At 44.7% G+C, this 22,213-nt stretch overlaps 2 protein-coding genes and 1 pseudogene across 3 annotated transcripts in view; 2 read left to right on the top strand and 1 right to left on the bottom strand.

Moving 5' to 3' along the window:
* The window catches only part of STXBP6 (syntaxin binding protein 6), a 252,422-nt gene extending 240,678 nt beyond the window's left edge, over positions 1-11,744 (bottom strand). Inside the window, exon 1 of one of the 2 annotated variants that reach the window (XM_025919783.2) lies at positions 11,440-11,744. The gene's annotated coding sequence lies outside the window, so the exon portion shown is untranslated. Of the gene's footprint in view, positions 1-10,898; positions 11,059-11,439 lie in introns of those variants that run through there. The other variant, XM_086710020.1, reaches the window with a different exon arrangement.
* Positions 10,911-15,349, top strand: LOC147580059 (uncharacterized). Its single transcript, XM_086708534.1, has 3 exons — positions 10,911-11,289; positions 11,335-12,142; positions 14,434-15,349. The coding sequence occupies exons 1-3, from the start codon at positions 10,911-10,913 to the stop codon at positions 14,507-14,509; spliced, it is 1,263 nt and encodes a 420-aa protein (XP_086564660.1). The 3' UTR covers positions 14,510-15,349.
* A 1,055-nt stretch (positions 15,350-16,404) lies between these two features.
* LOC112855711 (histone deacetylase 8-like) lies at positions 16,405-16,913 on the top strand (annotated as a pseudogene).
* The last annotated feature ends 5,300 nt before the right edge of the window (positions 16,914-22,213 follow it).

Here is a 22,213-nt window from a genome sequence, read left to right as displayed (position 1 = left end):
CAGGCGCCCCAAATTTAAATTTTTTTAAATGTTCATTTATTTTTGAGAGACAGAGAGGCAGAGTGCAAGCGGGGGGAGGGCAGAGAGAGAGGGAGAGACAGAATCAGAAGCAGACTCCAGGCTCTGAGCTGTCAGCATAAGAGCCCGATGGGGGAATTGAGCCCACGAACCGTGAGATCATGACCTCAGCCGAAGACGGCTGCTTAACCGACTGAGCCACCTAGGTGCCCGAGAGAGATATGAATTTAAACCATAAGTAGAGACCCCCTACACAAACATCTGAAGAGCTAAATTTAAAATGACTTATCAAACTCAGTACTGGCAAGAAAATAGAGAAAGGGGACTCTTCATTCACACCAGATGGGACTATAAATTGACTGGCATACTGGAAAACTGCCTGGCTGTATCTACTAAAGCTAAACATACTCCTATCATAAGGCCTGGCAATTATACCCACATGCACACTCCAGAAATACATACCTATGTGCACCAAAGACATATACACATGTATGCCCACAGCAGCATGATTTATAACAACCCCCAAATGGGAAACAACTGAAATGTCCATAATTAGTAATTGTGGTATATTAATACAACAGAATACAATCCAGCTTACGCTACATGAGCAATATGGCTGAACCTCACAATACTGAGAGAAAGAAGTCAGACACAAAAGAATACAGAAGAATGACTGTATTCATATAAAACTCAAAAGGAGGCAAAAGTGATCCATAGTACTAGAAGTCAGGAGAGTGGCTACCATGGAGGCGGACAGAACCATCTGGCACAAGGAGAGATTCTGGGGTGCTGGTGGCGCTCTCTCATTCTTGACCTGTACTAAGACTAAATGGATATGTTCATAGAGTGAGTTCCCTTAATGGTACCCACGTAATTAGTGCTTGTTTCTGTGTGTATGTTACACTTCAAACCCATCTATTTGCCTCCTCCCGTGCAAAGCCACACAGGGCAAACCAATTCAACTGTCCCTTAGCATAAATTTATGTAAGCACTCAGGCCTAGTGTGAAGAGCAAGAGGCACGGGGTCCTGCTCCCAGCCAACCCAGGCGATCCTGTGCCTCAGAAGGAGTTTGACTCTCCAGGCCTCACTGCTGTCATCTAGAAAAAGATGAGATCCTGTGAGAGCACTTTGTAGACCATATGCCGGCAGGACGTGACCACATACATGGTGGATGCAGCTGGAAAGCGGGAGAAACTGAGGAGAGTTCGGGAGATTTTGAGGAGCTCTGGGGGGTTACTTTCAAGAGTTTTAGGGGCCAGCAGCATAGGTTCTTTATGAAATTTCCATGCCAACGTGAGTTATTACACTTTTCATTTGCACAGCCGTATCACGAGCTGCTCTGTAATGAGCTTTCCATCTTAAACACGGCGCTTTTCAGGTCACTTTTGGAAATGATACACACTCTTCAACTGTAAAGTAGGGATAAATATACAACAGTACCTACCTCTGAGGGTCGTGCAGACAAAAGGAATCAGTATCAATGAAGTGCTTAGAACCTATGTACTATGTTAGCATATAATAATCTCTAGGGAAATATTTAACAGTAAAAATAATATACTGACAGAAAAACTAAGGGACTAGACAGTGGAAGGGAATCCCAGGAGAAAGCAGCTGTCCAGCTCAGTATATTTTTATTGATTCTCTCCTATATGCCAGACATGCTAGGCCTCGGGGATATGAAAATGAAGATCCCAGCCGTTGGGATCTTGAGCGCAAGGGCTGTTCCAAAATAGGGTGTCTGAGTTCAGAATTCCCTGTCCCATTTTTAAAAATCAGCTACTAGACAGACCAGTGACTGTGTGGTTGACAATGTGGATGAATTTGGAAATATGCCCATTTTATGAGCATTGAGCTCTTTTTATAAGCACCGAATTTCTACCTTTAGGGTAGTTTTTCTTTTCTTTTAATAACTTTTGTTATACAGTAGTTGCATAAGGATTTAATTTTAAAAGGCCTTACTTCAGAAACACCCAGCTTCATATACCTAGCTCCTCCTTAGCAGGACAGCTTCCTTATTGCGACTTAATGATAGGGTAGATTAAATTCTTCAAGAATAATATTAACTTCTCAACCACTAGATACTGCTGGCTTTCATCTGAGACTGTGTGAAGCAACACATTGCCAGGCGGTCTAAAAACAAAGAGATCACTGAGGCATAACCTCTCTGACCAATTTTCCTTACCAACAGTGGTCAGGAGAGGCAACCAGATTAGAGCACACACATTCGCTCGCCTCAGAAATCAGATCTTTCCCAATTCCAGTGACACTCCACCTCCACCTTTCAGAAGGACAGTAAGTGCAGTGAGACCTAGTGTATTCAGCTGCAGCCTGAATACCTTGCCTTTGATTATTTGATATTGATGCAACATCAGTTTAAATGTTCAGCCCTAGCGCTATAACAAAGTGAACAATCTCATTTTCTTCAAAATCAGGCATGAAATATCCACACGTGGCAATCCACAAAACAGTCAAACAAGGTGGGAAAACAGGGCCTCATGGGGTGAAATTACCATCCTCAGGAAAGCAATGAATTTCAGGCTGTGAGGTCTTAGAAACTAGTTTGATTTACTGCACTTGGGGTTTTGTTAAAACCGTAGGAACTGTTTGTGTGAATTTTTTCCCTGTAGAAAGTGAGAAGGATCTGTCAACTTAATTGAAACGTAAACACATTCTCTTGTTTCCTCTCACTTCAAATGATGATAAAGAAGACAGAAACAGAACGAACTGTTAACAAACCACAACTCACCTTGTGTGACCCTATGCAGACGCCATTACCTAAGCCAGCACTGGGGAGTCACAGGGCATACTTCACGGAGGTGAGTCCTCTTAGAGATCAGAATGCCCTCCCAGGTGCTGTGCATGCCAGCCTCAAAAGCCAGCCCCATGAGCCAGGCCAGTCCCTAATAACACAGAGGAAACTGAGGCCCAGTGAGGCCCAGTAATACAGGCTTCCGGTAGGAAAATTACAGCCAGTGCCAAGATTTAGTTCCCAATTCTTCCTCTTCGGTTGTTACCCATTCATCCAATTCAATCCAACCTGCCCAGAGTTTAGGCAAATTAATGAAACACCTAGGTTTTCTCAAGTCAACGAAGTAAACATTTTTCACCCTCATCCCCAGAAACTTTCACTCGTGCTGCTCACGAAACTCAATGGTTTACGTTTGAGCGCCATTTCCTCTCATCGGCATGAGATAAACGTCACTAAGTCAGGGGGGAAGGCAGCTAGGCAAGGATGGGAAGAGACCACCATACTAAGGAATGGGAGCACCCACAGAGCAGTTGAGGGATGATCTTCTGGTCAAAAAGAAATCAACTCCATGAGAGCTGAGTAAAGGCCCAACACCTTGACTAAAAGTTATCCGGATTCAGGTGAGACTAGCACAGTGACTTTACCAAAGTTATACTCATTTGAAGACCAATAAGCAAATTAATGTTGCCCCGAGGACTAGGATTCATACCTTGTCCCCTATATCCTCTCTCCATTCCATCCACACAAATCAAACACTCTGTGAAGCCCTTGGCTTTCTTCCATATATATTTTTCCTTTAGTCTTAATTGTGGAATTCTCAGCCCTTGAGGGAAGGAAAAGGCAAATATGTGACATTCCAGGCACATTGTGGTGCGTACTTTTCTATGCGCTAGGTCTTACTCTGATCTGACGGATAAGAAAGCTGTGGCTCAAATTATGGAAAGAGTCCCAATGTCCATCAACTGATGAATGGATAAAGAAGATGTCATACACACACAATGGAATACCACTTGGAGATGAAAAAGAATGAAATCTTGCCATTTGCAACAATGTGGTTGGAACTTGAGTGTATTATGCTGAGCAAAACAAATCAGGGAAAGATAGCATATGATTTCACTCATATGTGTAATTTGAGAAACTCAACAGATGAACATAGGGGAAGGGAAGCAAAAATAAGATAAAAACAAGAGAGGGAAGAAACCATAAGAGACTCTTAAATACAGAGAACAAACTGAAGGCTGCTGGAGTGGGGGTGGGTATTAAATGGGTGACAGGCATTAAAGAGGGCACTTTTGGGGATGAGCATTGTCATATGTCAGAAAGCAATCACAGGGCTCTACTCTTGAAGCCACGACTATACTGTATATTAACTTGAATATAGATTAAAAAAAATAATAAAGAAAGTTGTCTCTCCCATGTTACTTACCTTGCCCCCAAGTTCCCTGAGCAAATTGGTGGCTCTGCCACAGCTCCTGTTCAGCTCTGTCCTAGTCCAAAGCCACCTGCTCCACGCTGCATCAGCTTCTACTCAGAGCGGTCCGTGGACCAGCAGCAACCACATCAACGGGGAGCTTGTTAAAGCAGCAGGATCTCAGGCCCCAACCCAGGCCTGCTGAATCAAATTCGGCACCTTAACGAGATCCCCAGTGCTGCTGCCCGCGAGTCTGAGAAGCCCAGCTACATCTCACCACTAAAGAGAGGAGAAACATCTCTATCAAGGGGATGGCAGCCTCGCCTCGGTGACATTAAAGGCTCATTTAGTATTATGACTTTGGGGTCCAAACACTTTGATGCTGGTGTGGTGCCAGCAGTGGCACCTAAACCCTGCTTAATACAGAGATTTTTTTTTTTTTTTTTTAAAGGGGAAGTCTTGACAGAGCTCCACAGACAAACTGGAAGAGGACACTACGGTCAAATCTTAAGGGAGAACCTAAAGATTAACTGCCAAGTCAGCACAACCTATCACCCTTTGGTGGTTCGCAACCAGGAAGCCTAAATATGGAATTCGCCTCTGGAGGGAAGTCCAGGAACATTCTCCACTCTGAAGATCACAAGGCACATCTGCCACAAAAAACCATCCCACTGACTCAGGGAGCAAGTTGGCACAAAACGCTTTTAATTCAGGGAAAGGACTTTTGCAACAAAGAGCAACAGGAAAATCCTAGAAGACCCAAAGACAAGCAAGGATGAAGGAATTATCTAGATATTTTCCCCCCACAGAGAAAATCTGGCCTGAAACGAATACCCGATTCCTAGATCTCTCTCACCACTTTTTTTCTCATTTTTCTCCTTTAGCTCCAGCCAGGAGCCTTCTTGCTACTTTTTTTTTTTTTTTTTTTGTGACATAATTTATACACCATACAATTAACCCTTTTGGAGTGTACAATTCAACAGTTGTTAGACTATTCACAAAGTTGTATAATCATCACCATTCTCTAATTCCAGAATGTTTTCAGCACCCCAAAAGGAAGGCTTTTGGGATAACATCAAAGGAATAACATCAAGAGTTATTCCCCTCCTCCCTCCCCCCAGCTCCTGGCAACCAGCAATGTACCTTCTGACACTATAGATTCACCTATTCTGGACATTTCATATAAATGGGATCATACACATGTGGCCTTTGGTGTCTGGCCTCTTTCATATAGCATGTTTTCAAGATTCATCCGTGTAGCATGAATCAAACTTCATTCCTTTTCATGGCTGAACAGTATTCCATTGTATGGATACACCACAGTTTATCCATTGATCCACTGGTGGACATTTGGGTTGTTTCCACTTTTTGGCTATTACGAGTCCTGCTATTGTGAACATCTGTGTACAAATGTTTGTGTGAACACATTTTCTGTTCTCTGGGGTATATACCTAGGAGTGAAACTGGTCATGAGGTACGTCTATGTCTAACATTTTGAGGAACCACCTGTTTTCCAAAGTGGCTGTGCTATTTTACATTCCCACCACCAACGTAATATAGGAAAGTTCCGATTTCTCCACATCCTCACCAACAGTTATTACATGTCTTTTTGATCACAGCCATCCTGATGGGTGTGAGGTGGTATCTCATTGTGGTTTTGATGTATTTCCCCAATGACTAAATGGTGTTGAGCACCTTTTCATTTGCTCATTGACCATCTGTGTATCTTCTTTGAAGAGCTGTCTATTTGAAGTCTTTGTCCATTTTAAAATTGGGTTGCCTTTTTACTGTTGAACTGTAAGAGTTCTTTCTTTGTGCTCTTTTCTGAAACTCCAGTCACAACCCCTCTTCCTGGAAAGCTCATCTCCCAAATACCCAAGACTCTTTAGCTGGACTTCCCTCCGTACTTGGACCGACTTTCCTCGAAAGGCCTAGAAATACTTTCTCTCTTGATATCCCATGTATTCAACCAGAATATCGTGCCTCCCCTCCTCTTTATCTACAAGCAGCTCGCCCGTGGTCACCAGAACTCATGGCTACTATAGTGAATTCACAGAATCCAGAAAGAACAGGTTCTTTGACCACCACCACATTATGCCACCAACCTACAATGCCCTTCTCTCCTCTACAAAAGTACAACCACCCATCATTTATATTTTCAGTCTATCCCCTCCATGGAGATTTTCCTAGCCACCATAGCTTACAATGGCTTCTCTTCACCCTGAAATAAAAAAAACAGTAATCACATATAGAGCCATTAATCAATGAATATTCATGCTCAGTGAATGCCCCTATATACTAGATGAAACCACTCCATCCATAGTTGATGTTAAATAACATATCACAATTGAGGGAATGTGCTCATTTGGTAATGGAATACTAGAAGATCCACACATAACCTCAAAAATGTGTTCTGGGAAGCGTTTAATTGAATAAACACAATTGTTGGGACTGTTAACTCTAGTACTTCTGAGAGACTTTGATATGATGATGTACATGGTGGGAATCTCTAAGAGGGAAAAATAACAGGCAGAGCTTCCAAATTGATCTGCCCTTTTCAAGAGCACACCTATTAACGCCTCCCTGATAGCATTCTTTTGACTCTTCTGAGGAAGTACTCTGGAAACTGCTGAACTAATTCAATTGCTACTTAATTCTATCAGCTGGACAGCACGGGGTAGAAACTATTTTCTACTGGCGTAAGGAACCAAATTTGTTTTGTTTTAGAATGTTGTCAATTGGAAGTTGCTCTATTTGCACGTCAGTTTATAGAAAAACAGAAAAGAAAACCATATATTAAAGGTGTTCATAACTTTGAAGACCCATCCAGATTTCTGAATTTGGAAAATGATGAACAGCCCGGTGGCAGGGCGGGGGTGGGGGGGTGCGGATCCAATGCATCTTAGAATCGAGCTAGTGCCCTACAACCCGAGTTTTAGTTGAAGCAGGCTCTAGGAAGGTGGTGGGGAACAGTGTTCAGGAATGGGCTGTGATTCTCTATGACCCAGGACCAACAGCCCCAAGGATCAAAGAGAAAGAAAGTATCACAAATGTCTCACAACAGACTTATCCAAGGGAATGAAGATACCAAGCGGTCACGCACTAAGAAAAGCTAACGACGGTGATAAGGAAAGAAGCCTCCCCCACACTGGAAAAAATTCTAGCAGTGAAAAGTAGGGGTAACACCCAAAATATAAACATCAAGTTATGGGAAAGAATTTTAAAATAGAAACGTTCCCTACTCATGTTAAGTAGGAGAAACTATTTAAATGAGTGAGTGAATCTTAAGAATTACAACCGGAAGGTGGTTCCTTCACTGAGGGTTGATTACCATCAGGAAGACAGGCATGGGCCTTGCGGTTTTATCTACTAAAACACTAAATGGTACACTTGAGTTTTTGAATAGGTTTCTGATTTTACTGATAGGTCTCTTTAGTGCTAATCATTTTAAAACTAAAACAAAGCACAAATGGAAAGCTAAGATAAAGCACGATGGTCAGGCTGGCTTCCATCTGGCACAGCAACACGAGAATGTGTTCAAGTGCTGACCTCCTCTTACGCCGAGTGGTTTGGGTGCTACATGACCTTATTCTTTCTCTAGGATGGCATCTCAGGCGCCCTCCTGACTCACGCAGGCTCTCTCCCAAGGCCTCTCTGATACAAAGCAGCTGAAGTTCAAGGCCACTACTAGTCCTGGTGAGCTCTCACCCCAACACCCTAGCTTGGGGGACAAGGAGAAGAACTTAAGATTGGGCTGTGCCCAAGCAGTGCTTGATTATCAGTGAAAGGACACAGAGAGGCACTGATACAGCACGGCTTCCCGTACAAGTTGGCCTTCCTCCCCCACAGAGTGAGAGAGGATCTCGGTCACTGCCAACACCACCATTTGACAGAAGGAATGGAAGACCTTTGCCAGGTCTGACCACCACAGAACTTCTGTCAGGGAGTATCCTTCACCTCCCCCTGCCTCCTGTCCTGGGTACGCTGTCCATTCAGAGAAGGCACCACATTGTCAGTTTTATTAAAATTTGCTTATGGCAATTCAACCTGTTCTCCAGTCTTAAGGTTCAAGCTGCCATAACTTTATGCAACTCCTCTGCAAAAATGTCTGAGATCCCCTAGGAAAGGAATAGGGTAGTTGCTAGATTTATCAATATCAAGGTCACAGATCTCAGTCTACTCAAGAGTGACCTAGAAACCTGAGTATTACACAGTGTGAAAAGAAGGGGGAATCCCACCTTTTTTGTGTAAAATCCACTCATTGAAAGAGCAATCGGGGAGGGGTTGCGGCACGCCTGGGTGGCCCAGTCCCTTAAGCTTCTGACTCTTGATGGAGGCTCAGGTCATGATCTCACGGTTTGTGAGATTGAGCCCTGTGTACGGATCTGTGCTGACAATAAGGAACCTGCTTGGGATTCCCTCTCTCTCCCTCTTTCTCTGCCCCTCCCCCACTTGTGCTTTTTCTCTCTGTCAAAATAAATAAATAAACTTAAAAAAAATGAAGAGCAATCAGAATTATTAAAACTGGACAATGGTAAGTGGCACAGGTATTGGAAATATAAACTGCTTCAGGCAAGTTCCTAAAGCACCCTATCTCTGTACGTGTGGTATTAAAATAATGCTATTTTAGAACAAACCTCACCTCTCTCTTACTGTCTCTTACCTAGTATGTCAGTGATTCTATTGGCGTGGGATCCGGACGAGCAGCATTGGCATCATCGGGAACTAGCTGGTGATGCAAATTCTTGGACCCCCTTCCCTCAACCCTAGACCTAGAGAATCAGATACTCTAAGCAGTGCAGCCCAGCAATCTTTGTGTTTTGTTTGTTTGTTTGTTTTAAGATTTTTATTTTTTTAAGTAATCTCTAGACCCAACGTGGGGCCTGAACTCACAACCCCAAGATCAAGAGTCTTCATACTCCACTGGCTGAGCCAGCCAGGTGCCCCTAACAAGCCCTCCAGTTGACTTCAGTGCTCATGCTGGAGAACTTCTGTCCCAGGATTAGGAAAGATGCAGCACGTGGGGGGCTCAGGAGCCTGATCAAGCCCTTATTAAGTGAGTGAGAGGAAATCCCACCTGTTCCTGTCTGATGATTATTGGCTCTTAACCTCATAGACTGATGAAAGGTTGAGTCTTTAGTTCAAGGTCACTTAGAGGCCAAGGCAGAGCTCCAGCCCAGGGTCTGCTGACTCATCAACTGTATTTGTCTAACAGGGGTCTTGCTGACAAGCCAATGTGGGGGGCCAGGACTCTGAACATTGATAAGGCAACCCTGGAGATCTCCTAATCTACACCATGCTGCTTCCCTCAAATAAATATGAGGACTAGAGCCTCAACCCTTAAAATCAAGAGAGGTGGATTTTAGGGAAACAATACAAAGAAAAAAGATAAACAGCTACTTTCAAAGGCCTGAGCAACTAAACCTCTTGGTGAGGAATGGGTAGAGGGCAGAAAGCTTAGGTGTCCTGTTAAAATGGAAAGAATTAGTTAATTCAGAAACACTGAGTAAAGAGCGTAGCCACAATAGGACATGAAAGGTGCTTCCAAGTTTTCTCAGAACTTTCATTTCTATTATCTTATCCAAGTCTCACAACAACCCTGCAATGAAAGGAGACAGAGGTCACTCAGTGTCTCCATCTGACACTAGAGGAAACAAGCTCAGAGTGGCTATTTGTCTATCCGCACCATCATCAGCTGTAAAGCTAAAACTTGACCTCAGATCTGACTCTAGAACCTGTGTACCCACACCATGTGATTCCCACAGCTGGAAATCTGCCCCAAAGCAGATTCACCCTGAGGAAACAGCAAAGAAAAAACAAACGTGCAGCAGAAAAACGATCAGCCCCCACAACATGGCACTTGAGCGATGTGTGGGTGCCCCTTTAAGAACTTAACACACAAACCCAACAGCCAAGGTGTTCAGCCAAGAGAGAGAGAGAGAGAGAGAGAGAGAGAGAGAGAGAGAGAGAGAGAGAGAGAGGCATATTTCTAGCCTGCATAATCATTTCTGGACCAACTCCCACTAGGAGCCTCTGAGGCAAACAGCCGCTCACTGCCTGGCTGAAGCTTCTCTACCGCCACTCTCCACACCCCCCCCCCCCCCCAACACACACCACCCGGGGTTATGACAGCGCAGCTCTGACTCGTGTGCAGGCAAAACCCCAAAACTCAAAACAAGAAGTGAAAAAAGTGGAGCCAGGAGAAAGCAGCAGCATCCTCCACACTGGCAATCTGCACAATGCCAGTTTCAGGGTCCTGGGGTGGCCTGCAAATCTATCTTAGGAGCCCGAGGAACGAGGCGGGCGTCCTGGTAGACCCACTGGCCCTATTCTTTGCCACCCAGTCCCTGGGGAAGAATAAGAAAGGAGAGAATTCCTTATGAAGTCCTGGGGCCAGAGCCCAAGGCAGATGCGATCCAGGCACCCTCTCCTAAGGTTCAGAATGTCAACTCAAATTCTCCACCTGGCCCTTCCTTTCAAGTCCTGTCCTCTGCGAAGATGAACAGGGTAGGATTGGTGGGGTGCTGTAAACCTGAGGAAAGGCTGGAGGAAAAACTCTATCATCCACCTACCCCAGCCACGTTGCCCCATGTTGCCCCGGCGCGCGCTACCAGCGCGAACTCGGAACGGGGAGCCCTTCGCCACGTCGGAGGTTGGGGAAGGGGCAGAGCCCGGCAACAAGCCCTGGAGGCAGGGAGCCGTGCCGCTCAGACGCCTACCTCAGTTTTGGCATGAATGGTTTTCCTAGAAGACGCCAGAGAAGCGAAGATCGGGTGATTCGCAGATTTCAGCCAGGGGTGGAGGAACTCAGCCCAGGGGAGCAGCGACCCACTCGGCTCCTCCACATTGGGGCCTCGGGGCGGCACCCTCGGGACTCGTCCTACCGCGGGGACAGTGCCGAAAGAAGGGCTCCATCCTCAACTTTCTCGGAGGAAACTGCTCCGCTCCGCGGCTTGCCCAAACCTACCCGCACACCGGGTCCCAGGTTTGGGGAAAACCAAGGACCGAGTCCCTGTCTGCGCTCACAGCAGCTGCGCCGGGGCGCAAAGCCCCCACTCCCGCCGCCCGCCAACTTGAAAGCATCTCTCTGGGCGCCTGCCTACTCCTCCGGCCCCGCAGTGGGGTCCCTGCCCTGACCGCCCGCATTGTACCGAGCGCCGGGCGCCCTGACCGCCGCGGCCGCAGCAGCCGCATCTCCCCCCCACCACCCCCTCCCTGGCCTCTGCCTCGCCCGCCCGGCGCCCCACGACCCGGCCCTACCTTGCAGCCGGGCTCGAGCGCCGGCAGTGCCAGTGAGTGGCACGCGTCCCAGCCGGCGAGGCTCCTCCCCGGGGGCTGCCCCGCGCGGGGTTCCGGGCTCCGGACAAGGCTCCGCCGGCCCGGGTGCTGGCTCGGCGCCGCTCGCGGCTCCCGCGCCGGCTCCCGCTGCCGCGCGCCAAGAGGGAGGCGGGGTGGGGAGGGGGGGGAAACTCCCGGCAACTCCAACTCCTGGCGCTGGAGCTACAGCTGCAGCCGCGCGCCCGCCCGCCGCCGAGTGCGAGCGCCTGCGAAGCAAACCTGCCCCCGCGGCCGCCTCTGAGCATGCCCAGTGCCGCCGTGGGCGAGCCCGAGCGCCCTGGCCCGGGGCAGAGAGCTGCGGTGGTGGCCCGGAGACCCGCCCCGGGCTCCCGACCGCGGGGTGTGGGGCTGGAGGAGGGAAGGATGGGCCAGCGCAGGAGAGGGGGCCCTGGAGCAGAGGGCTGGGGAAAAACAGGGTGCGGAGGGCAGCGCAAGTTTCACGGGTTGTGAGAAGTTTGTGGGCTGGAAAGGTAAGCGGCTTCCGTGAGCCTCTCTGCAAGACTCTACTGGAAAGGACAAGGAAGCATTTATTATCCAGGAGAGAAGGAGTGGATCCAGCAGATGTGTTTTATCCAGTGCACTCAAGCCTAAGGTCCAAACTCAAAGAGCTAACGGGGCATGGCAGGTAATGCAAATAAGTGACCCAGCCAGGAGGCAGAGAAGTTCTAAACGCCCAGTGCTGTCATGGAACAATTCGGGCCTACCTTTGCTAGATTTTCTGATTTTTCAAGAAATGACAAAGATTTAGATTTTTTTTCATGTATAACATCCTGATTTTTACATCACTGATACAAGTGCAATTTTTTTTTTAACAACACTGGACCAAACGAAATATATCTGGGTTCCTTCCCTGCTCAGCCTGAGAGAGCTAATTTGAGGATTGTGATTGCTGCATTTTCTTTCTTTCTTTCTTTCTTTCTTTCTTTCTTTCTTTCTTTCTTTCTTTCTTTCTTCTTTCTTTCTTTCTTTCTTTCTTTCTTTCTTTCTTTCTTTCTTTCTTTCTTTCTTTTCTTTCTTTCTTTCTAGCAAAGAGGTGCTGAGTGCCCACTGTGGTTTAGGAAGGCACTGGAAAGGATTCAAGATGATTCAGATGGCCACCAAAGTACTACCAGTTACTAAGGGAAATGGGTTGTCCAGACAAAAGAGGGCTACAGATAAATGCTGGGGCATTCAAGAAGATAAGTTACTGGTGTGGAAAGGGGTAATGAGAACAAATTTTGTGAAACATCATTGATATAAGTACTCAGGGGGAAGTCAATGCAGGATCAGTAGCAGTGCCCTGAAGAGGCATTTTGGAGTCTGAAGAAAAAGGAAAAACCAGTAAAGCTGACCCAGTCTTTATTTTAAATTTTAATATTTTTCATCATGCATTTTTTTTGCACTAATTTTTATTTTTATTTTTTTATTTATTTTTTATTTTTTATTTTTTTTAATATATGAAATTTATTGTCAGATTGGTTTCCATACAACACCCAGTGCTCATCCCAAAAGGTGCCCTCCTCAATACCCATCACCCACCCTCTCCTCCCTCCCACCCCCCATCAACCCTCAGTTTGTTCTCAGTTTTTAACAGTCTCTTATGCTTTGGCTCTCTCCCACTCTAACCTCTTTTTTTTTTTTTTTTTCCTTCCCCTCCCCCATGGGTTCCTGTTAAGTTTCTCAGGATCCACATAAGAGTGAAACCATATGGTATCTGTCTTTCTCTGTATGGCTTATTTCACTTAGCATCACACTCTCCAGTTCCATCCACGTTGCTACAAAAGGCCATATTTCATTTTTTCTCATTGCCACGTAGTATTCCATTGTGTATATAAACCACAATTTCTTTATCCATTCATCAGTTGATGGGCATTTAGGCTCTTTCCATAATTTGGCTATTGTTGAGAGTGCTGCTATGAACATTGGGGTACAAGTGCCCCTATGCATCAGTACTCCTGTGTCCCTTGGATAAATTCCTAGCAGTTTGCACTAATTTTTAAAAGATTGCATCACACTATTTATCTTGGTTCCTGAGTTCGGTGACATCCCCATAAGTTTTGCAGCACACCTCACCCTAGCCTGTGCCCTGCTGGGGTGCTAAGTGGTGGTTCACTGGTCTGCTTGGGTAGAGTGTAAGGGGCAAGAAATAGCATACCAAAATGGGAAAGGGGATTGAAGTGATGGATGGGGGCTAAAGGCAGAGCACTTGACGGCCAGTTTGTGGAGCCTGAACTTTATTCACTTGCTAGCAAAGATGCTGGGGGAGTAATCCAAACCCAACCCTAGGAAGATGGGCTGGCTACAGACCTAGGAAGGCGGTTTGCAGGGGAAGAAGGGAGAATTGGGGATACCTAGGGCACATTCACTGTTGTGATCTTAGGAAAATCAGATGGATTTCCCTAACAAAGCCACACGTGCTCTGCTTATAACTGGAGAGGTGTGTGGTGGGCCTAGAGGAGTGCCCTCAGGTAGGGCTCCCAGGTCCTGGTCTAAACCTCAGCCATTTCCTACCAGGCTTCTATTGACCAGAGGCTCCACTTCTAAGCTGCCTTTTCATCATGTGTGAAATTGCCAGACAGTTCTCATAGTGTTTTTGTGAGGGTTCAGAGAAATAAGGTATGCCTAAGGGCTTTGAAAACCAAGAGAAAACCAAGGTTTAAGCAAATATAAGGCATTCTTCTTATCTTCATACCTATACGAAATAGAATTTAACCAAACAAGTTCTACGGCTTTACAAGACTTGTCTTAAGTAGGAACTTTCTTTGATTTAACAAAGCTCTTTTAGCCTGTGCAGGATTCTGTTGACAAATCTTTGGAATCAGCTTTTGGGCAATTCCACAATTTTGTGAATTAAGCTATCTCTGTAGGAGTTTCTATTGCCAGCTACTCAAAATGACTCCCGCCCTCTGTAAGGCTACCCTCTTGTCTCCTCTGCAGGTTATCAAGGCAGTCTTTGCCTCAACAGACACCTGGGACTTACCTCCGTGTCCTGGATCACTGTCGCGGCAGGTGAGCACATTGGTCATTGCATTCTTGAGGAACAAACCACCACTAGTCTATGAAAAGCATTTTAAGCTTGCAGAACTCTCAAAGAAAAAAAAAATGCTTGGGTGTTTACACAAGAAGCCTTGGAGAAGTTATGGAAAGGAGGAAGTACCAAGCCCCAGACTTATCACATACCCAGTGGTTACACATATTTGCGGAGTATATAGCAATTTACATCATCCAAATCTTCTGTATCTCTGTCCTTTCCTCCACAGATCCTAAGAATCATTATTTCTAAAACAAATCACAATAATGGTAAAATTGTAAAGAAGAACGAGAACAGCATGTAAACATTTCTAGAGGGAGGGGCTCTGTACTTTTACAAGTAAAACGTACTTGCACTGCTTAAATTTTAAATTAAGTGTATTTGTTTTTTAAGTTATTTTCACTACTAGTAGTAAATAACACATGATATTAAAAAGTTTAGTCCAAAAGTTGCAGGAAAGAGAAAGCTCCCCTCTCCATGAAGCCTTGTTACCAGTTTTTTGCATATAGTTGCAAAAATATCCCATGCACAAGAGAGTAAGAAGTTAGTTTTTTTTTTCTCTGGATGTCTAATCATGAAATCATAAAACTGAAAAATGCCTTATAGTGCATCTGGATGCCAAATTACAGGCTTTTAAGTTACTAGTATATTCTGGAATAGAAATGGGAAATGTGAAAACAGTTTTCTCTGGTGACACAGTTCACTCCTGGTCCTAAGGATACCAGACCACTTGGCAAAGCCCTCTTTCTGAGCATTAAGTGGTGCGAGAAAAAAACTGAGTTACTGCCCAGTGTCAACCTCAACCTGAAGCACCCACAAATTTAGATGCCCCAGGTTGCCTACAGCTATAGAAGGAAGGGCTGTCTAAATAACAAATGGTACAAACTGATACGGACAAAGACCCCTTGATCTAGGAAATTGTGCATGGTAACTATTTTTAACAGCATCACTTATAGCATCATCAATCAATGTCTTTGAGACTAGTTAAAGTCTGTATTTAAAAAAAAAATTCTACGTAGTGTATCGCTAACAGCTTTTCAGATTCTTCATTCTGATGATATGCTTTCAGGTAAGAAATTCAGGAAGTCTCAACTTAACTTTTAGGTTGATCCATGTAACTGTCGTTTTTTTGGTCATAGTCCCTGGAATATTGGCAATAGTGTTTTGCTTTTCATAATGGCTCCCCTGGCGATATCAGGAATCACCCCCAGCTAGGGATAGGTCTGTGGCTAGTGTCTGTATGTATCATTTGTAAATTACGAGTGCAACCTGTCACTTCTAGTGACATGAGGAGGTGGGATCTGGGAGACCTGCAGAATTCAAATGGGCTTATGGAACTTATGCTTGGGACCCTATTCTGTTTTGCACACAGTTAGTATTGGTATATGGTTTTACTCTTTAAGGATTCTAGCTAGGTTATAAATGAAGTCCACCTTTTTTTAACTGAGTTGCCACAGTACAACACTCTGCCCCTAATTTACTAATTAATATATATTAGCCATGCATTTCCAATCAGATTGTTAGTTCCTTGAGTACAGGGAAACAAGTCTTAAAAATCTTCAATTTCCCTCACCCTCATCCAATGCCTAACTCAGAAGCAGGAGCCCATCAACAAATGACAGTTACCAGCTGTCACCACTCAGGTGAGTCATTGGGGACAGGAGACAAATAGTTGATTACCTGATCTCTAAAAAGAAAGAATCTGTTATTTTGAACACATGCATAAGTGTAAAATTGCATCTGTGATAACTTTCACAATCAGAGGTATGGGCTATTAAAGTATAAAAAGTAAATAATAGAAATAGTGGGAGGAAGAGCAGGAACCGGAGCCTGGGTTGAGTCTGAAAAAAGCCCAATCTATGTGGTGGCTCAGGAACAGCCAGAGTTGGAAGATGGAGGAGCCAGAGGAACTAGCGGACGGTGGGCAGTCGCTGCCTCCGGTATGTCATGATGTGCAACTCCCTGCCCAATGTCCCCAAATAGGCCAGGATGGCCAATCAATTCTTTGATTGAAGCATATGCACTGCATAAGTGAATAAGGATAGGTAAGCCTAAAGTAGCCTCCATGGAGGAGCTGGCCACCTTCCACACTGATGCCTGTTTGCAGCATCTCCAGAAAGTCAGCCAGGAAGGAGATGACAAACATCCAGCCTGCATAGAATATGGCCTAGGTTATAACTGCTCAGCCGCAGAAGGGTATTGACTATGCAGCAGTTGTAGGAGGGGCTATAACCACAGCTACCCAGTCAGGGCATGATTGATGGAAGTAGCAATTAACTGATCCAGAGGCTGGCATCATGCAACGAACATCTTTACCAGGAGTAGGTTCCATCTCAAGAAACCACTTTCTTTGCTCATCCATAAGAAGCAGCTCCTCATCTGTTAAAGTTTTATCGTGAGATTGTAGCAATTCAGTCACATCTTCAAGCTCCACTTCTAGTTCTCTTCCTATTTCCACAAACCTTCAATTTGTAAAAAAAACACATTATACGTGGAGCACAATAAAGTAAAGCACAATGAGAGAGAGAGAGAGAGAGAGAGAGAGAGAGAGAAATAGTGAGCAAAGGAAAGAGAGACTTTCTTGAAGAAATGACCAAACTGAGGTATGCAGGAGAAAGGTAATATAGTTACTAAGTGCAAAATAAACAAACAAAAAAACCAAAGAGAACTTCAAGCAGGATTTTAAAAAGCAGCATGTGCAAAGGCACTGTGGTAGAAGGGAATGTGAACGTTTGGGAGGGATGTTAGAGGTCTTTAAGTTTAACCAGTCACTAAACCCATGTGCCTTTGACATAACTCAACATCTAATAAGAAGAGCTTCTAAGAGGAAGCAGACTGTCCTCAGCGAGAAACAGAAAACAAGCCGATGTTCGGCAGCATGCCATAGTAGAGAGGGTACAGATCTTATTTTAATTTTTTTTTTCAACATTTATTTATTTTTCGGACAGAGAGAGACAGAGCATGAACGGGGGAGGGGCAGAGAGAGAGGGAGACACAGAATCGGAAACAGGCTCCAGGCTCTGAGCCATCAGCCCAGAGCCCGACGCGGGGCTCGAACTCACGGACCGCGAGATCGTGACCTGGCTGAAGTCGGACGCTCAACCGACTGCGCCACCCAGGCGCCCCCAGATCTTATTTTAGATAGAACCTCTGGGTTTGAACTTCTGTTTCAACTCCTTGCTATACAACCTCGAGCAAAGGCTGCAACTTCTCTAGATACTAGATTTCTTGTCTCATATTACCATCTACTTATGGTTTTAATTGGTGGATTAAAAAGGAACACATCTGTCATGTACACAGCACAATACCTGACCTACAGCAAGTGCTGAATAAATATTACTTTCATCTCATGACCACCCATCTTGGTAACTGCAAGAAAAATGGGAACGGGAACCCCAGAATGTGTTTTCAATTTCCAACCTGAGCTGTTTCTTAGAAGCACTGCCTCTGCCATAAGCAATCATATTTTATCTCTGCAGGTGCAGTATATAGCATTCCTATTTTCACAACAACTATTTAACATACATGGAAATGCTTTGAAATTTTTTTACCTTCTCCTGTCCAGATGTCCTCGTGTTTCTACCTATTACTATCTCTCCAAAGAAAAGGTCGGTGGGGGGGGGGGGGGGTAGATTAATAGTTTAAAGATTTCAGCATTTGTATTTATTAAGTGAGGACCCAGTTAAGGTTTAAGACATTATACAGATAAATTTCAACAGTGACTAGTTCTGAATTTTGATCAAATAGCCAACCAAATATGACTCTTCTCTTTTCCCTTGCATGAATTAAAACTCTCGAAGAGTAGTCTCCAGCAGGAAAAAACCCAAAACACCGAGACTATTTTGATCACCCTCTGCTGTAGCAGGGCCCCCACCTCCACTCAAAACTGGTTTGTTGTATCAAGTTCAGAGTTTGTCAGGCTGAACCATCCTAATGACTCCTTCCTTTATTTCAGCAGTGTTTGTGAAAGACTTGTTTTTGGTTTAAAATGACTGTCTCCACCAAGATCCAGAAAAGCTGCTAGGCTTTGAGCTCACAGAGAGTCCTTTATTCTGCCAGGACACAAGCAAGTCAGTGACGGCACAGAGCTGCTATCTCTCTCCGAGCTTCTGTGCTGCTGATTTAGAGGAGGGAATGATGCAATCCATTCATATCTGAGATGGAGGGGGCTCCTCTCTTACACACACAGCTCCTTCTCTTCTGTTTATGCTGGTCCCCTCGCCCTCCCAAGAGGGTAACAGTGAGGGAAGCTTCCACTGCTCTGTCTCCAGAAGCTCTTTTAGGCCAAAAGGACCTGCCCAGCACCGGGAGGCCCTGTGACTTCTGTAGAAACACACAGCCTAGGACTTTACTACTTAAATTGCACTTCTCAGGGGCGCCTGGGTGGCGCAGTCGGTTAAGCGTCCGACTTCAGCCAGGTCACGATCTCGCGGTCCGTGAGTTCGAGCCCCGCGTCGGGCTCTGGGCTGATGGCTCGGAGCCTGGAGCCTGTTTCCGATTCTGTGTCTCCCTCTCTCTGCCCCTCCCCCGTTCATGCTCTCTCTCTGTCCCAAAAATAAATAAACGTTGAAAAAAAAAATTAAAAAAAAAAAAAATAAATAAATTGCACTTCTCAGACCAGCAGCTTGGGCATCACTTGGGAGCTTGTTAGAAATGCAGATCCTGCTTACCCAGGCTACCCGGGCAAATCAGACCCCAGAGAATCAGAATCTGCCTTTTAACGAGACTGCCAGGCAATTCATTTCTACTTCAAAGTTTAAGAAGCACGGGGGCGCCTGCTTGTCTTAGTCAGTTAAGTGTCCCGCTTCAGCTCAGGTCATGATCTCAGGGCCCGTGAGTTTGAGCCCTGGGTCAGACTCTGTGCTGACAGCCCAGAGCCTGGAGCCTGTTTCGGATTCTGTGTCTCCATCTCTCTTCCCCTCCCCTGCTCACGTGCTCTCTCTCTTTCAAAAATAAATAAACATAAAAAAAAAAAATTTAAGGACTGTCCTAGGCCACTCAGCCAAGAAAGATATGGAGAGGACAAAAAGCACTTTAAAGGTGAAATGCATTTCCTTTGCCCTGGATGCCCTTTCCTATACCAATCTCCAGGCCTCATCTCTGCACGCCTGAATCCTACCCTGTCTTTCTTTGTTGAGCTGTCTGCAATGCTTCTTTTGGAAATCTTCACTGATTGTGTCAGCCAGAGGCATCTTCCACTCAGTTACCTGTATCTTGCTGCAGTGTGTTTACGCCATACAAATATGTTTGCACAGGTCTAATCCATTCCGTTTGAGGCTTGAGACTTGCCTGAACCTTCTCTATATCCTCTAGAATGTCTAGGACCGTAGGCCCTGGGAGGAAAAAGCCTATTTATTTATTCAAAGAATGGAAGGGAAAGAAGAAAAAAAACAGCTCCATTCATGAAGTAATTGTCTCTGAAAAGCTGAGTGCAGCCCCAGGGATGAACATAAGCCTGTTTAAAACAGGAACCCAGGAACCATGTTATGCTCATCTTTAAAGAGCCCCCCAATACACCAGACATGGAAATGTCTCAGTTTTCCAGAAGCTTAACTGGACCAGATCAGATTCAAACCCACCCCATTACAGCACTCATCATTTAGACCTGGCCCAAAGCAGACGTCTTTCTAGAATAAAATCACAATTCTGCTTGCTAGAGCCTTGACCCCTGGCTTTAAGTGTGCTGTGGGCTCTGAACCACTACCTCTTCATCCATTTTTTGTCCTATGTGTTTTCCCGCTTTAGATTAATATATTTTTTCTAAAGAAAAAAAGGCATTTTGAAGACTTTAAGATTCATTGTTTCTTTGGAAAGAAAGCTTACTGAAAATATTTGTTTCCTTTTTTTCAGTGTTTACTTATTTTTGAGACAGAGAGGGAGAGGAGAGAGTACAAGTCAGGGAGGGGCAGAGAGAGAGGGTGACACGGAATCCAAAGCAGGTTCTAGGCCCTGAGCTGTCAGCACAGAGCCAGACGTGGGGCTTGAACCCACAAACCGTGAAATCATGACTTGAGCCGAAGTCGGATGCCCAGCCGACTGAGAAACCCAGGTGCCCCAATATTTAGTGTTTCTAATTCAAGTTTTCATAATGCATACTTGAGTAAAGGCAATGAGTTTCTGGCTGCAAGTTACAAGTTAAAAGAACATTTTATTGCTCTGAATTGATAGTTGAGTCAATTAAAAACCTTGACTCTAGATGAGATTTATGATGTCATATTCATAATAAATATGTCTTCCTGACAGACATCCTGGTGTCATTATAATTTTACCACACATAAAATATAATGGGAACTGTTCCTAGGACTTACAAGAAATTAGACTTAACTAGTGTCAATACTGTTGTGACTCGTAAAGTGAGTATATGACCTGCACTGTGAGACTTTGTTGTAGGACTGGAGTTCACAGAGAGCAGGTGTGTTTTCTTTGATAAGCATTTAAAAAGTATGACTAAATTATTCAGGATCAGTCACTTTGGGGGTACTGTCATGTGTTATAATACTTTTGTAGAAAAATTGATGATCCTGTTCAGGGGGAATATTCAGAAGCTATAGCCCTGTGATTTCCACCTCTGTGAATTTCTTTTCAGGGAACAGTTCTATTATAGCAGCATTAATTGTGAGAGCAAATTTAAGTAACACTCCTCAGGAAACAGGAAATAATTAGGTGCATTTAGTCATTTGATGAAATATTGTGTACCTTTTATAAACAATAAATGGGATAGTCAACTGGAGACTTTATGAGACCAGCTTAATTTTTTACTTTTCTATACATTAAGTTGTAGAAGTATTATTGAAACTAAACATACCCCCGGTCACTGTACTAGACACTGGGGATGCAGCAGTGAAATGACGAATATGATTCATGACCTAGTGACCTCACAGTCTGATGCAGGAAAAAGATACTGAATGAGTAGATACATAGTTACAAACTGTGATCATGCCAGGACCTAAGGGGTTAGCACATAATAGGGGAACCTAAGCTGGTTTGGGGAAGAGGGTATTTGTCAAGGAAACTGGGGAAGTGGAGGAAGAATCAGAGTTAGTGAGGGAAGGCTGGGGGAGAGTGTTCCAGGTGGAAACAGCGGGAGCAGAGGAACAGGAACCCAGAGGTGGGAAAGGGCTTGATGCCATTACAGAAGTAGAAGAAGGACCAGAGTGGCTGGAGCATAATTCATGAGAGGAGAGTGGAGTACCCTGAGGAACTAGATCATGCGACGCCTTCGAGATTTATCTTATCAATCCCACTGCAGTTTCTAGAGTGCAGGGGTAGCAGGGACCTATTTATAGTTTAAGACCACTTTGTGCTGTATGGGAAATGGGTTGAAATAAATCAAGAGTAGAGGAAGGGAAGGCACTTTGTAGACCACTGTAGCAGTCCAGTAAGAGAGACAAAAGTAGTTTAGATAAGATCTAAAACTGGGAAGATGAGGAAAAGGGGACAGATTCAACTACATTCTTGAGGTGAGAAGAATAAAGTTTGCCAATAGATTGGGAGCAAGAATGGAAACATTAATGACCATCTTCATTTGCTTCCTTAAACTACTGGGTAAATGGTGATTCACTCACATATTTCATACAGTTGGGAATTTAGGAAAGAAAACTTAAAAATGCATTTTGGACCTGAGGTTGAGATCTTGTCAGAGAACCAAGTTGAATAGTCAAGTAGACAGTGTACGGGTTTGGAAAA

Source organism: Puma concolor, chromosome B3, assembly GCF_028749965.1.
Source record: "Puma concolor isolate L17-30 chromosome B3, mPumCon1.1.hap2, whole genome shotgun sequence".
In the NCBI taxonomy this organism is placed as follows: Eukaryota; Metazoa; Chordata; class Mammalia; order Carnivora; family Felidae; genus Puma; species Puma concolor.
Note: the sequence above shows the minus strand (reverse complement) of the source record. Positions and strands in the feature narration are given on the sequence as shown.